Source organism: Lytechinus pictus, chromosome 11 (assembly GCF_037042905.1).
Source record: "Lytechinus pictus isolate F3 Inbred chromosome 11, Lp3.0, whole genome shotgun sequence".
NCBI lineage: Eukaryota > Metazoa > Echinodermata > Echinoidea > Temnopleuroida > Toxopneustidae > Lytechinus > Lytechinus pictus.
Window position 1 is genome coordinate 26,117,999 of NC_087255.1, and position 17,060 is coordinate 26,135,058.

At 36.0% G+C, this 17,060-nt stretch overlaps 1 protein-coding gene across 1 annotated transcript in view; it reads right to left on the minus strand.

Annotated features, from left to right (window-relative positions):
- The window catches only part of LOC129272040 (receptor-type tyrosine-protein phosphatase delta-like), a 52,066-nt gene that overhangs the window by 24,193 nt on the left and 10,813 nt on the right, over positions 1-17,060 (minus strand). The window contains exons 6-15 of the mRNA XM_064107068.1: positions 16,113-16,250; positions 15,383-15,421; positions 13,773-14,195; positions 12,993-13,313; positions 11,381-11,448; positions 10,278-10,509; positions 9,542-9,841; positions 8,607-8,921; positions 3,365-3,664; positions 2,502-2,786 (exon numbers count right to left, since the gene is read on the minus strand). Of these exons, the coding sequence (XP_063963138.1) occupies positions 2,502-2,786; positions 3,365-3,664; positions 8,607-8,921; positions 9,542-9,841; positions 10,278-10,509; positions 11,381-11,448; positions 12,993-13,313; positions 13,773-14,195; positions 15,383-15,421; positions 16,113-16,250 (2,421 nt within the window). The remainder of the gene's footprint in view (positions 1-2,501; positions 2,787-3,364; positions 3,665-8,606; positions 8,922-9,541; positions 9,842-10,277; positions 10,510-11,380; positions 11,449-12,992; positions 13,314-13,772; positions 14,196-15,382; positions 15,422-16,112; positions 16,251-17,060) is intronic.

The following is a 17,060-nucleotide window of genomic DNA, read 5'->3' on the forward strand; positions in this document are numbered from 1 at the left end:
ACATATAATGTACGTTCTCTTTAGGAGAGGATAGGCTATGTGAGCTGGAAAAAGAACCAGGCAACATCACATGAGACATAGTCGGATTGTGTGAGGTTAGACGCTGCGGGGAACGCCTACAACATCTAGAAAGTGAACATTTGCTGTACACAAGGGGAAAGTGGCATAGGAGGGGTGGGTTTCCTATTCACAAGGCCATTGCATTAAATGTCATTAGCTACAAGAGCACTTTAGACAAAGTATCCCAGATCATCCTAAAAATCTCCAAGAAACAAACCATGAAAATCATCCAAGTATACCTTCCATTATCTAGCCATACTGATGAAGAGGTTGATGTGGTCTATGAGGAAGTTGCTAAACTACTTGATGAGGACAAAGCAATTTTTACAATAGTTATGGGTGATTTCAATGCTAAAGTTGGCAAAAGTGAAGAGAATAGCGAGGTGATGCTAGGAAAATTTGGAATAGGCACTAGGAATGATAGGGGAGATCGTCTACTGGAATTTGCTTTAAGCAGAGGCCTTAAGGTAATGAACTCTTTCTTCAAGAAAAAGGAACATCGAAAATGGACATGGCAAAGCCCAAATGGCACCACTAGGAACGAAATCGATTTCATTCTAACAGACCGGACATCGTTACAGACGTTTCCGTGCTAAATCACTTCAATACTGGAAGTGACCACATGCTTGTAAGAACTAAAATGCATGGTAATTTTAAGCTAGAAAGAAGTAAGCTAATAAGGAAGAAGAACACAAGCCTAAATGTGGACAAACTTAAACAACGTAAGGACGAGTTTTGACTACAGCTAAGGAACAGATTCCAAGTGCTTCAAGATGAAGTAAACCAGGAAGATGTAAATGATATCTACGATAAATTTTCTCACACTGTCCAAAATTATGCTCTTGATATTGCAGGAAAAATCAAACAACTGACAAGATCACAAAGGAGACACTTGATCTGATAGGAAAGAGGAGACAGATGAAGGTATCAACACAAGGATAGCATAGAGTATACGGAATTGTGCAAAACCATTAGATAACGCATGAAAAGTGAAATTCGCAGCTTCAGCATAAAAGAGTCCAAGAGACCATAACAAATAATAGCAGCTACAAAGCAACCAATCGTTAAGTCTTCAGTGGGAAATCGCAACTGATACCTATTAAAGGGGAGGATGGAAGAGTTATTCATGACAGCGATCAGATAATTAATCATGTGAATGATTTCTATCAACACCTGTACTTCAGCAAGGTCCATGTTGACATGTCCATTTGTAGACTTCGCACAAGCTTTTCACAGTATAGAATTTCAGGCAGTAACAACAGCCTTACAGGTACAAGGTGTGCACCATAATTACATCAAACTCATTCAGGAAATGTATAGCCAAGCAACTGCAACCATTCACCTGCACAAAGACAGTGATGAATTCCCCATCAACAGAGGAGTGTGACAGGGAGATACCATTTCACCCAAACTGTTCAATGCTGCACTGGAGGAAATAATTCGTAAATTAGACTGGGAAAGTACGGGTCTAAACATTGAAGGTGAGTGTCTCCACCACCTGAGATTTGCCGATGATATCATTCTCATCACTGATGATGGTCACAAGCTATAAAATATGCTCAATGATCTCAACACTGAAAGTAACAAAGTAGGCCTGAAGATCAACATGAAATAGACAAAAGTAATGTTCAACAAATTAGCAAAGAGTCATAATGGATAATTCTGAAATCGAGAGAGTAGATCATTATATCTACCTTGGGCAACACGTCAGAATGGATCATGAACAACTGGAAGAAGTTAAAAGAATGACAAGAGCTGAATGGATCGCTTTTGGGAATTTCAATGACATTATGAAGAACAATATGCCACTTTGCCTTAAGAGAAAAGTCTTTAACCAATAATGTGTTATACCGGTAATGACCTATGGTTCTGAACCTGGTCTGCAACAAAGAAATGGAACAGAAATTAAAAACCACTCAACACAGTATGGAACGTATAAAGCTACGGATATCAAAACGTGACAGAAAAACTAAACAATCGATTAGGAGCCAGACTAGAGTAATAGACATAATCAAAGCATTTAAATCATGAAATGGAGATAAGCCGATCACATGACAATATATGGACCAAACGCATCACAGAAAGAAGACCATGGCTAGGATCACAAACTCGCGGTAGACAAAAATTGAGATGGGGTGACGAGCTCACAAAGTTCATTGGCATAAATTGGATTGCATCAGCACAAGACAAGCACATTTGGCACCAACTTGAGGAGGCCTTCGCCCTGCAGTGGGCTAAACATGGCTGAAATGATGATGATGATGATGATGATGATGAATAATTGTGAAGCGCTTTGAGCAGTCGTAGATTGCTGAAGCACTATACAAAAGCCAATTATTATTATTATATTAGATTTCGACTATTTTTAATATGTTATATCATCATAACAATTATTGGTTGATAGATTTAAATAAATATAATGCAATAACAAGTTAACAAACCTGATACATTTGTCCATGCCTTAATAGCATACCATTCACTTCTGTAATAAGTGGCCACCACTAATCTTATGGCAAAGGTATATTCTGTGCAACCAATGAGGTCTGTGATTGTCCGACTCTGTTCTTCTCTAGACAGTATTTGTCGATCAGTTCTATCCGAGTAGATGAAGTCGATCTCATATCCATCAAGATTACCATGTAGGTATTCACACGCGGGTTCCTCCCATTCAAATGTCAAAGAGTGATGTGTAGACGTGTATGACACAGACTCAATTGCAGAGGGAACTAGAAAGAAATTATTATAGAGTTGAAAATTAAAGGCTGATCTCGAGTAAGTATAAGAAGGTGTATGGTACACAAAAATCCTTGCTTTTTTAATTGTTACTGTAGATTCATGTAAAGCGTCCACTGTGAGAAATGCTACAACTTAACAATTTTGATATTCCATCGTAAGGTGAACGCTTATCACGTCGGCCTACATAAGGACTAAGTATTAGGCTGATTCCTCAATGCACCTGTAGCCATTCAAACATATCAGGCACCATCCAAAGAGCACTAAAGTGCACAAACTTTATCTGCGGATTTTCTCACTTTTCAGTTCAAGTGAGGCTGAGGTTCAAGGCTCTTAAAAACCTGACCTGCAATTTAGGGCTATATTCACCTTTTTTTTTAATTTCAAGTCAGTAAAATGGAAAAATATTAGATTTCAGAGAATGGGTGAGTAGATTTGAAAGACTTCGGCGCAATAAATCTTCAGAATCAATATGACAATATTAATCAAATTATACAATATCAAAACCATTTCAGGCACGCAGTCATAGGACACCTTAGGTTATTTTTCTTTGAGATCTTTTCATACATACTTCCGTCATCGGTGTTTCCTTGAACATTTCTAGGTAGGCTCTCTATTCCGTCTATCACAGCTATGATTGATATGCTATAAGTTGCATAATTCTCCAGGTCTGAAATATCTTTGATAACCGAGGTAAAGAGTGAAGTAACATAGATTTCATTGACAGGGGCATCAGTAATAGGAACATCTGGACAGGCTCGACGTGAGATGAGTTGATATGATAATCTGTAGTAATCCACACTGCATCCAAATGGAACAGTCCAAGAGACGTCTATTTTATTTCGATATCCAAATGTGGAAGCACTGTTAACTGTTTACATGAAAAGAAAAAAAAATACATCATCAGATTTGTCTATGGACTTAATTTCAGGATTTAATTTATTTAATTTCTTCCGTCTCCATTTCGGTAAATGTTTTAACATGTTTCACTTTCCATAGAATCAGCTATTCAAACTTTAAAAACTCCCAAATGCTACCGCTTGCATTGTTTCTCTATCCACTAGGCACACTCACATTACTCCTATTTGTTAATCCTTACACTGACTCCCTATAAAACAATGTATTATCTTTAAGATTTTGCTGTTAACCTGACACTGTAATAATAATAATAATAATGATAATAATAATAATAATGTGCTCCCTTTATATATCGCAGCTACTATAATTGCGTATACTCTACTGCGCTTGATACTTAGTATCATAATACCCCGGCTGTAGCTGAGCCGCCATATAGGCGCTAAAGCATTCAATGAATCAATCCTACCAGGTACCCATTCACCTCACTTGGGTCGATGTGCACAATGTGGGTAATTTTTTTGCTGAAGGAAAACATGCCATGACTGGGATTCGAACCCACATCTATCTGATTGAAAGACGTGAGTCGTAACCACTAGACCACGACACCATCATTTTATTCATTAAAAGCTACTGCACCCATTCAAGATTCTTGCGTTTCTCCACTTCCAGATATATTGTTATATACCCCTACAATTAAAACAAGTGGAACGCCTCTGGCAGTTTTGCCTGCATTACACGATTTGATCGCAGCAGTGCTGACTTTGAAAACAGCTATTGGATAATTATTCACAAAAGAAAACATTTATATGATAATAAAAAACTATGTCCATTTACCCAAAATGGCCCTTGACAATGATCATGTGACCTAAGACATGTACAAAACAATCATGCATACTTGATTACCCTTATGTCTCCATGTATTATTTTATGAACTAGATCCATAAACTTTTTAAGTGATGATGCCAATTCAACAAATACCCCTAACACGGCCAAAGTTCACTGACCTTAAATGACCTCTGATCTTGGTCATAAGACATAGCTGAAGCGCGTACAGGATATTCAGGGACGGTTGCTCTTATGTCCAAGTTTCATGAGCTAGATCCATAAACATTCAAAGTTATGATAACAATTCCACAAAGCATTACCCAAGTTTGTTGACCCTAAATGACCTTCGACCTTGGTCATGCGATCTGAAACTTGCACAAGATATTCAGGGATACTTGACTGCTCTTATGTACAAGTTTCATGAACAAGATCCATTAAATTTCACAAAGTTATGATGACAATTCCACAGATACCCCCAACATGACCAAAGTTCATTGACCTTAAGTGACCTTTGACCTTGGTTATGTGTAATGAAACTCAGGCAAGATGTCCAGTAATACTTTATTACCCTTAATTATGCCTAAGTTTCATGAACTTGATATGGTCCATATTCTTATATGATGACATTTCAAAAACTTAACATTGGTTAAGATTTCAATGTTGACGACGCCGCCGTCGCCGTCGGAAAAGCAATGCCTATAGTCTCGCTCTGCTATGCAGGCAATTCAATATACCAACAGTGGTGACTTTGAAAACTACTATAAAATAATTATTCACAATAAACACCATTCATATAATCATACAATACACGTTCATTGACAATAAATGACATTTGACCTTGATCATGCGACCTAAGACTTGTCAGTGATACTTGATTACCCCTATATCCACATTTTATAAACTATATCTATAAACTTTGAAAGTTATGACAGCAATCTAATAATTACCTCCAAAATGGCCAAAGTTCAATGACCTTTAATGACTTTGGTCATGTGACCTGAAACTCGCATGAGATGTTTAGTGATACTTGATTACTATTATGCCCAAGTTTTATGAAATAGATCTATACACTTTCAGAGTTATGATGGTTATTCAACAAATACCCCAAACATGGCCAAAGTCCATTGACCTTGGTCATGTGACCTGAAACTCGCACAGGATGTTTAGTGATACTGGATTACTCTTATGTCCAAGTTTCATGAATCAGATCCATTAACTTTGAAAGTTATGATGGTAATTAAACAAATACCCACAACATGGCCAAAGTTCATTGACCTTAAATGACCTTTGACCTTGATCATGTGACTTGAAACTCAGGCAGGATGTTTAGTAATACTTGATTACTCTCATGTCCAAATTTCATGAATCAGATTCATAAACTTCTAAAGTTATGATGACATTTCAAAAACTTAACCTTAGGTTAAGATTTTGATGTTGATTCCCCCAACATGGTCTAAGTTCATTGACCCTAAATGACCTTTGACCTTAGTAATGTGACCTGAAACTCAGGCAGAATGTTTAATAATACTTGATGAATCTTATAGCCAAGTTTCATGAACTAGGTTTATATACTTTCGAAGTTATGCTGTCATTTCAAAAACTTAACATTCGGTTAAGATTTGGTGTTGCCGCCGCCGCACAGTCATGACAGTGGGCCGGGGCGAAACGAAAGTGCGCCAAAAGTCATTTTGGGCAATTTCAGATTTTCAATTTTTGTCATGCCCAGCTGAAAGACAACACTTTGAAGAATACTTCAGCAAAATATTTCTTTGCGAAATTTGCATATAGGTTGTTAATTTCCTACCTCAAATCGTAAAATGTGACATTTTGCGAAATGCCGCGTAAATGACAACCTAGTTGAAAAACAGGCCATTTCACAAGTAATTTTTCATAAAGAAATCTGAAATGGCTCCCACATAATCCTGATATATTCTTTTTACGTGTGAAAGGGTTCTAAGTATATAAAAGACACCTTTCAGGAGGTTTATAGGATAATTATTCCTCGAAATAGGCTGATAATCCATGTTTTTTGCATTTACGATTCCCCTTCCATTTCATGAAAATGACATGAATTAATGAATTAATGTAAACAAAATGATGGTTGATAACGCATATAAAGGCTACCCACCCCTCTTCCAGAGATAAAAGTTACTCGTAGAATAATTTCAGCCAAAAACCCTCCTTATAGTGATACATTCGTGGTGTTATACTCTGCGTTTTACCCAAGTCTACACAGTTTTATAAAGCACGGTTAATATTTTTCAGATTTCAAAGTAGTTTTTCAAATCTAATGATCATTTTGATGCCTTGAAATTATTGTCAGGATCTCATACACACTTTTTAGGCATGTGAGAAGCATAAACCAACATTCACTCTGGTTAAACTTGAAGTAACACATAACACAAAGTTTATATACTACACATTGTTCAGCGTAATTTGTCTTTTCACAGATAGGTTTTGAGTTGCCAATCAAAATTTGGTATCTGGGTGATGTCATATCGGCTTTAAATTATGTTCAGTCGATTCTACGCCCAAAATTACCCTTAATCAACATGTTAAAGTAAAAATTTAACACGGAATATAATTTTGGCGCACTTTCAACTCATTCTGGCCCACTGTGCGCCGCCGTCGGAAAAGCGGTGCCTATGGTCTCACTCTGCTTCGCAGGTGAGACAAAAAAAAACCTGGGGGAGAAAATACTTGCCCACTCATCCATGAGTAATCTTATTAAACAGCCTTCCCGAAGACATTAACAATGTTTAAGTTCCGAAACTAGACAAAGAAACCTCTAAAATATTTATGTTCTTTCTTCTAAATTTCCTTTAAAGACCCAGACCGGACCCCCCCCCCCAAAAAAAAAAAAAAGAATGAAATTGAAAACTCATATTCATGTACCAATTGAAAACTTATCTGCTACTAAACACGGCAATGCAAGCTTTATGCAGTTTCACCGATTACCAGCTGAGCATTTTTCTTAAGAATTTTATTTCCTTATTTCCTTAAAAATATATATATATTATTATGTCTTGCAGTATTTTCGACCTTGTTATGTTATATTTATCATAATTATGTTGTGAAACGGAAATCAATAAATCAAATCAATCAAAATCAAAGCTCCCATTATTGGGCTTTGAAAATTAACTATTTTTTCTGCTTTTCACCCGCCTCAAGACTGTGACGTCATGTTGTGTTTAAAGCATAGTGATTCCATAATTTTGTACACAAATCCTTCCCTTCTATCACGTAGAATATCTAAATATATTTTCCTACAAGCTTGAATTCATAAAATCTGCTTAACAACTTTTCCTGACATAGCAATTTAGGCACAGCCAGAGCCAAACAAAAATATCACAAAACTAGTGAAGAACTGTAGTTTCCATCCATTTGAGCATTGACAAATTTTTAGTGTATTTTTCTTCTTCAAATTGAAAAAAAAATGAAATTCATAGTTTGGAAATGACCAAATTCATGACCCAAGTATGGTTATTATCTGAGTATTTTATGTAAAGTTAGTTGTCAAAAAATGAATCTTAAAGATCATCTTTGAAATATGAACGTGCTCTTTTCTTTTAACACATAACCTCAACTGAGCTTTGATCTTGGCCGGTGATATCGGGATTCTGGACCCATCACATGAAAAGTAAATATTTGTTTTCTTTTATAATCTAATCAATTAATAATTACATTCATTTTAGGATGGAGATGGAAACTCCTTAAAATTGTTTGTCTTGAAATAAAAATGTAAGACAAAATTTTTCTCGTTTTATTATCAATTTTTAAAGATTCAGCTTTAAATGAGCTATGAACATACGATTCCAATAACCATTCCAGATATGGCTACTAAGAGATTATCTTTACACGGGAGCATGTTTTCATCACAAGAAAATAAAAACAAAAAAACCAGAGGGGGTTGCTGCAAAATGAAGGTGATTTTGGTTCAATTTCTACCTTTTAACAGGCCAACCTTATTTGCTCTAGACTCTTCTCCAAACGGTTATGTCTTTATACGGCATAGTACATGCACAAGTTGTTGAACCCCTACAAATCTTGGGGGTACTTTAGCATCCCCAGCACCCCGCTTCCCGGTTCACACTTCTTATATTCTAGGATAAACCCTGTTTTACACTTACTTGTAACACTTGTTAAGCCATTTGCTCTGGAAACTTCTCCAGTTTGCCGGTCCCTATTTCCGCCATAGATATTCAGTTCGTACATTGTACATGGCTCGAGTTCGTTGAACTCGAATGATGATGATGTTAAGTCAGATTCTAAGTATTCAGCATCAGCAGGTCGCCTTGTTCTATCACCGTCCGTGTAGATTCTTGGATAGTAGTACCAGAATTCTCCATTCACATTTCTACAATTGAGCGGTTCCCAGGTGAACTCTAGTCGTGTTGGAGACGTTCTTTCGGGATTCACCATGACGTTCCTGATGGCAGCTGGTCCTAGAGAGTGAAACATATATCAAAGTAATTAAATTTAACTGTTTTTTTTAATCATCATAGAGATGAAAATGCTTCATATAAAACAAGTATTTAGGAAAGCGGTGCTGCTATTCCATAATGTATTGTGAATTTAATAAAACACACGTGTTGAAAGTGATTATCGATCTGCATATTATATGGATAGAATGTAATATCTGACGGTGTGTAATATAAAGTTTGGACAAAGGTGTGACCCATCGTGGTTGATTCAATCAATCTTGATCTCAATATAATTGTAGGCCTATATGGTGGATTTTCTGTATTTGAATGGGATTACCCTATTTTATTGAAAAAGCAAACTTACGCATGACAGACATAACTTCTGCTGAGTATGATGGTACTACATCAATTTGAAATTAATTGGTATGAAGTTCCCTTCGTTTCTAAAACTTGGCTGTTGTTTTGGCTGTTGTTTCCAGCGTTTATTTGCTGCTCCAAAGCTATGAGAAATTATTCATAGGCACTTTTATTCTTAATTTTTCAGCATTTAGAAAAAAAAAATCCAGCATGCAATACCTGTTGGAAAATTCTATCATTATTTTGTTAATACAAACTGAAATTGTTAAAAGAATCTTACTTACGTCCCGCCCCTGTGTCAACACTGCGAGTCGTCGGTTCACTCTCCCCAATACTATTTACTGCGATAACAGAAATCTTGTACCGCGAATAAGGCTCTAACCCATCTATCCTGTATTGTGTAGATGTAGTGTTGACTTCAATTTGTACAAGGGTGGTTTCTGATGATGGGCATGCAAGTTTTCTGAAGAGACTGTATCGTAAGATAAAGTAGTCAGGAGAACATATACTTGAAGATACTTCCCAGCTGACATCAATGTGGGTGGTTGCTGGCGACGTCCGTAAGATCTCTACACTTGCAGGTCCTGAAAATATTGTTTAAAAAACTTGAATTCATGTTTGAAGAAAAAGCCTGGGGTTGGAGCAGACCACGCCTATTACAGTCATTGTTGACGGGCAAGATATTTTTCGGGAATAGATATAGGTATATTTTTAAACAGATGGATGTTCCTACAAATATATATATTATTGGATTAAATATTAAGCTGAAGTTATATTCATTGTCTTATTGTATGGGATAGAATGGTGAAAACATACCATGCAACTTTGGAATCGTAGTCATATTAATTGGGATTTTAATAAATAGATATTACATAATTAGTTTATTTTACATAATTGAAGGACCATTCAATAAGCCATTAACTGTCTTGCAACATGTGCCACACAGCCAAATTGATCAAAATAGCATAAATCATTCTGCATATACCTATCTGTGCAGCAAATACTAAACTGAATTCTTACGTATCTTAGATGTGCTCACAGACGACACATCTGAATAGATCCCCAATTCGTCCTTGTTCTGAAATGCCGCTTTGATGCTATACGTAGTACAGTCCTGAAGCTCGTTGATGGTAGCTGTGCCATCATCAGCATTAAATGAAAAGTTTCGGGGACCGCCATTTTGTCCATTGGTGCTAAGACTAATGAGGATTCCCAGAAGAGAACTGCACCCCCATGTGCCCGCAGGTATCATCTTTGATTTATAAAGGTATGAAAATAAAATGTAGATATGAAAATTTACCACAGAACATAATATGTAATGTTGAATAAGGATAAGAGCTTGAAGCGACATAATACATGATAATTGTGCGATTACTTAATTTCGTCTTGTTATAAGCAATCATTTACAAAGTAGCAAAGCAATTAGGATTTTTTGTTTAAAGGAGAATGAAACCCTTGAAACCAGCTGAATCCATATCAAAAAGAAACATATTGTTGAAAGTTTGAGGAAAATTGAATAAATAATAAGAAAGTTATGAGCATTTGAATATTGAGATCACTAATGCCATGTAGATCCTCCCATTGGCAATGCGACCAAGATCTGTGATGTCACACACGTACAACTCCCTCATTACTTTAGTACTTATTTCACTTATATTCTCACTTTTATAGAGTCTATCACAAGGTGAGATGTTCTCTTTATGAGAGGACAAGTACAGAGGTTTCACAACATTATATCATTGATGAATCGTTTGTCATATATGATTAGAATGAGCAAAAAGAGATGTTTTGGGGTATATTTTCAGTGTCCAAAAGGGGAGAGTTGTTCATCTGTGACATCATAGATCTTGGTCGCATTGCCAATGGGAGGATCTCCATAGCATTAGTGATCTCGACATTCAAATGCTCATAACTCTTCTATTGCTAGTCCTATTTTACTCAAACTTTTGTTGATCTTATTCTTTGTTTTTTCTGCTTTCACAAAAGCTAACTTGCTCCAAGAGTTTCATTCTCCTTTAATTCAAAGATGTCTTATTTATCATAATACACACCCAGCTATATTTTGTTACATATTTTAGCCAAAATCGCAATTTTAACAAAATAATGAAATGGTCATAGATCACCTCCCAATTCAAAGAGATGGATGACTGAGTTTGATCTCCAAGAGACAAGACGGGTGCGGCAGAAGGTGCTGCAAAAGGGAAAAGAAAATCAAAGGGGTGTATTTATTCATTACAAATGATTCATTGCATTTTCAACAAAAGACCAATGTTGTTAAAAAAAACTTGCTATACATGTACCCTAGGCATGTTAAGGCAAAGGAATAGTAAAAGTGAAGTAAATGTTCCTTTCTGCATGGATAAGCATTTGCGTTTACTCATTCCATCTGCTGCTTTGAGCATGCATTTGGTTTCAACAGCAATGGTCACGGAGCAAAAGGAAATCAAAAGCAGCGGTTGCATCTTAGAAGAATGGTGTATGTGGCAAGCCTTCGTCAGTTCCCTGGCAACCAGAATAAACTAGCCTTCATGGAGTCTATTATATTCAAGATGTAGAGAAAGTATGCCATGATATTCTTCAATTTACTCTTGTACATTACACGCACATTCCTATAGATTTACAGTGTTCAATATGATTAAAGTAACAGGTAAAGATCGATTGGCCGAATCAAAATAACTTTAAACAAATGCAGGCCACTTCGTCCATGAATTTTCAAATAGTCAAAAATGGGAGGAAATAAGAACAAGAGTATCACTAGGGCGAGCACATGATACACCCGAATGTAACGCGGAAAATTGAGTTTTTGGTCAAGCAAGAAAAGTGGAAGGTGTCGCGATTTGACCTTTGACCTTTTGACCTAAAAATCAAAAGGCTTCCTGAGATCTATGCTATTATACAAACCAAATTATATGAGCCTAGCTTAAGTTAAACTGAAGTTGTTGCGTTTGCAAGGACTTCAGAAGGGTAAGATGAAAACATGTCAGTGTGACCTTGACCTTTGACCTTTTGACCTCAATATCCATAGGCTTCCTATGATCCATGCTAGTATCATAGACACCCAATTATATGAGCCTAGCTTAAGTTAAACTTAAGTTATTGCATTTACAAGGACTTCAGAAGGGTAAGATGAAAACACGTCACTGTGTCCTTACCCTGATCTTTTGACCCCAAAATCAATAGGCTTCCAGGGATTTATGCTAGTATCATACACATCAAATTATATGAGCCTAGGCTAAGTTAAACTGAGGTTATCGCGTTTACAAAGAAAAGTTAATGGACAGATGGACAGACAGACGGACGGATGGACAGAAAGACGGACGGAAAGACAGACGGACAGCGGGCGTGATACCATAATACGTCCCGCAGGACGGGCGTATAAAAATAAAGGGAGGATAGAACAACAGCATGAAGATAAAAGTATTGGTCATTGAACTCTATACCCTTGAAATTCAATTAAGTAAATCATTATAGGTCGCCCCGTACCCTCACAAAATATCATGGCACTGTCCCAGACTAAATTACAATAATAACTTGTAATTGTGCTAAAAGACGATGTATTAGATCTGAGACTTGTCTCGGTGATACTTCTGCTGGTTGCTTACTTGGAACTGGAAATTTCACTGATGAGGATTTTTTTTTATAAACCATTATATTTGCATTATCCAATATATTTGTTTGCTTAACATAAAAATAAAGAATCGCCAGTCAGTATTGTTAATGCATATACGATCTTACCAATACAGCTGGTCCTTTCTGTTATTGGTGAGCTGTAACTCCCCTCTCCCCGTTCCCCTTCTCTTAAAGCAGTGACTTTGATATCATACTGTGTATCGTGTACCAATCCAGTAATGGTATAGGTTACATCGCTGGTGATATTTTGTGATGCTCTAACTAGATCATCTTGACCTTGGGTGTTGTAGTAGACATGATATCCGATCACTGGCCCATCGCCGTAATCATGATTCCCATTCCAAGCTGACCAGCGTACGGTGATCGATTGAGATGTTATTTCCCGAACGAGAATGTGAGCTTCATTTCTATTAAACCTCGGGGGCTCTGAAAGGCACAAATGAAAAAAAAATAGCGAAAACGTATTTGAAGATTCATATTAGAACTAGTAGGCCTCAGTATAGCAAGTTGGACTTACAAGTTAAGGTCCACTTAAATAGATCTCATAAACAAATTCTACTTTATTGTCTACATGTTTTGCTGGAGACTTCCATTTAATATGTATCATAACTTGATTCTTTCTCTTATCATGCTCATGGTACTGGCCTAATACATATATCATTATCCATTTGGAGAACACTAACAACCCGAGACTAGATTGGTTAAAAGGCTACGTGCATTCGTCATGTTTGTGACCGAGGCTGCAAGATATTATTAGGATGTGGCTGTTATAAACATACATGTCATTTCTTACTTGAGTTCGAAGTATTTTCACAGGTAATAGTGAAATTGAAACACTGCCATTTGTAACATGAATTAATTGACATATCATTGCTATATTCTCACCAAAAACATAGACAGCAAGATCTTGTGAGACATTACCCCCGCCCGGTCCATGGAAAAGACATATAAAGTTCTTGGGCATCTCATCAAGTCTCACGGTAACCTGGTACCAGGATGTTCTGGTTGTCTCATTAGCAGTGGATTCTTGTCGTGGAATTATCGTTAGTTGTCCGTTCACTGTGCAGGTGACGCTGATGCTTTCTAGTGCAGGAGGACTCGGAGATGCATTCACAACACAAACCAATGTTGTAGGATTCCCGTGGTTAACCCGGGAGTACTGGAAGCTTGATATTTCAAAAGATGGAACTGGTTGTGTAGTCTCGGTTGTGCTAGCGGGGATGGTATCTATCGTGGTAACTGGAATTGGAGCTAAAGTGGTGTCAGCAATGGGAGCGTAGAGAGAAGTGGTTGCAATATCCGTAATCACTATTATAGTAGATCAGAAGACAAAAAGGAATATGGGCTTACATATAAAATCCATGACATATGAATACAATCATCAGCGATCAATAATAATTCCTTTTTCTTCTTTTTCCTTCCCAGACTTAAAAAAAAACATGAAGAAATTCATAAATTCTCTACATCGACAGCACTATATTTTTTTTCATATTTTCGAACATTTCAACCATATAAATTGATGGCTACATGTAATATCTTTAATTTTTTCGAAACCTAGTTTAATCATTGTATCTAATTGAAAAATATATATGTATATCTTCATCATAGTTACTAACTTAATTATTTTAAATTCATGGCAGCTTATCAGGAATAAATTATCCAACTACTTATTCTTAATTGTTGATCAACAGTGGTGGAAACACTTTCGAATTTGGCTGTTGGGAGTCGCAAAAGAAGTTGTTCAACTCTAGAAGAATTCTTTCGTTAAAGGGATCGTTTAACTTTGTGAGCAGCTGATTTAAAAATTTCTCAAACTGAGTTGAAACGTGCGTATGAGTGCCTGTATTTGTCCTCAAAAACCCTGAAACAGACCACAATATAGGATGAAAAACTCTAATTTAGATACAAGTAGCAATTTATTAGCCTGATTTTGAGAACCGTCTAGTAGACGGGTTCAGCTTATGACCAGTTTTCTCCAATTCAAAAAGTCCGTTGGCTATTTTGACTGCATTCTGTTGTGTGTATCTCCTATACACACACTATTAGCTGCACTGTATATTCAGTGTATACCTTGTACACACTGTATGTAGGTAATGCTGTGTTCATCTAGAATTAATGTGTTGTTGTGCACATAGTCATTGAAACCAACTCCCAATTATTTCAAATTTTGGTTTACATCTCCTAGGTTTTTAAATTGATCCTGTAAATATAATACTTTGAAACTTTTGGGATGGTATTTTTACACTATAAGCCTAATGTTTAGCCCATTTTCAGGAACCAAAAGGAGAATTTTTTAAATCAGAAGGAGAAATTTTTAAATCAGAAGTGAAATGATCACTTTAAATAAAATCCATTTTAATTTGGATACATACAAAGGGAGATAAAAACCACATGTTGCCAAGTCATTCCCATTCGCACTTTAAAATAAATAACCTTGATTTAAGGTTAATCTAAACTACGTCATGTCGATCATGCTGAGTTCATTATGGTTTTACCTTCATCATCACCAGTGTCAAGAGAGGGTGAACCTCTAACTGTAAAAAGACATGAATAATAAAAGAAGAGTGATTATTTACTGCATTTGAGACTTAAAATCCCATGTTTATCAATAACGCAGTAGCTTTTCTCAACCGAGGATTTAACACATATAGCTTCTTAGCTTCTCAATAGAGCAGCTAGGAAAGTAAAGCTGATTTTAAGGTGAGGCATGATGCATGACCGTCATGTAAAGAACCAAAATGTTCATCGATGACAGAGTAACTTTTCTCATCCAACTATAGGCCTGTTAACCACTCACACCTTTTAAATTAATCAATTAAAGCCGGAATGATTCAAAAGGCTTTAAAAAAAGAATGACAGGTATTTAACGAATTGAATGTAAAGATCCGCATGTGTAAAGACTTACTCTTTGTAATGATTAATTTAGATTTTCATTTTTTTTAACAATGTTTTACAAAATACCTCGCATTAAAAGAAAACTTGCATATATTTTGGTCAAATTAATAAAAACTGTTGGAAGAAAAAAATCATATGCTTGCAATATTACGGACGTTCAAATTATTTCATACTACATATTATCAGCCTATCTAATCGGTATGAGTGTGAGGGTACATGTGTGCATGGTGTGTGTGTGTGTGTGTGTGTGCACGCACATTTTCTCATAATTTTTTTTTTATTTCTTTCGAATTTTTCATGGAAAATAATATTAGAAAAGAATTTATTAACCTTGGCAATTGACGCCTGTCCAGCCATCTGCACATGTAGTCCCATTCATACATTCCCCTGTATCCTTCTTACAGATGTTCGTTGGGCCACAGTGGCATTCTTGCAAGCAGTTCGCCCCATATCTCCCTGGTGCACATTCTTGTAGAAAGTAAATGAAGTGGAATATTATTATATATGTCTACACATGTTTATTCATAGTATGGACAGCATTCAACAGCATATAAATAGATCATTGAAAACAAGCACTAATAGAAGTAAACATCGACACATTTGTACTTTTTACTGACTCTTGCATTGCATAATTTTGCAAATACATTGAATTTGATCATTATTTATATATGTATATTAATTTTGATATGGCAAAACAATTTTTAGCCTTGATAATTGGTATTCTGCTAATTAAGTTGATAAACTTCATGCTAAACAAGAATGCTGGGTCAAATCACCAATGAAATACTAGGCTTGTTTGTTTTACAATCCTCATTGCATAACTCTCATATCAAATGTTTTACCTCAGATTCTCAGTTATAGAAATTTAGTATGATTATACGAATAATTAGTTTCAAAAATAGATTCTCTGGTGATTTTTAACTACATGAATATGTACTAGGTAAAGAAACGAAAAGCAGAAATTCACAAAATATAGACTGCCGTAGGACAAGGGTTAACGGTCATGGCTAAAGTTGAACTTAAAATGATGAATTATGAAACGTTTGAAGTTTCACTTATTCTTCCAAAATAGTCATCACATCCGGGTATGTATGCAAATAAGAGAGCTGATGAATTTCCCCCAATTTACACACTCAATATCTATTTTGTATTTTCATTCTGCTAACTTTGGTGATGAATAGTCTCATAATAAAATGATGATGTTTTTTTCATTAGAAATTGAAATTACATCATAGGCGAAAATAAAATGTGTTATTCAATGAAGAATATCAAAATATT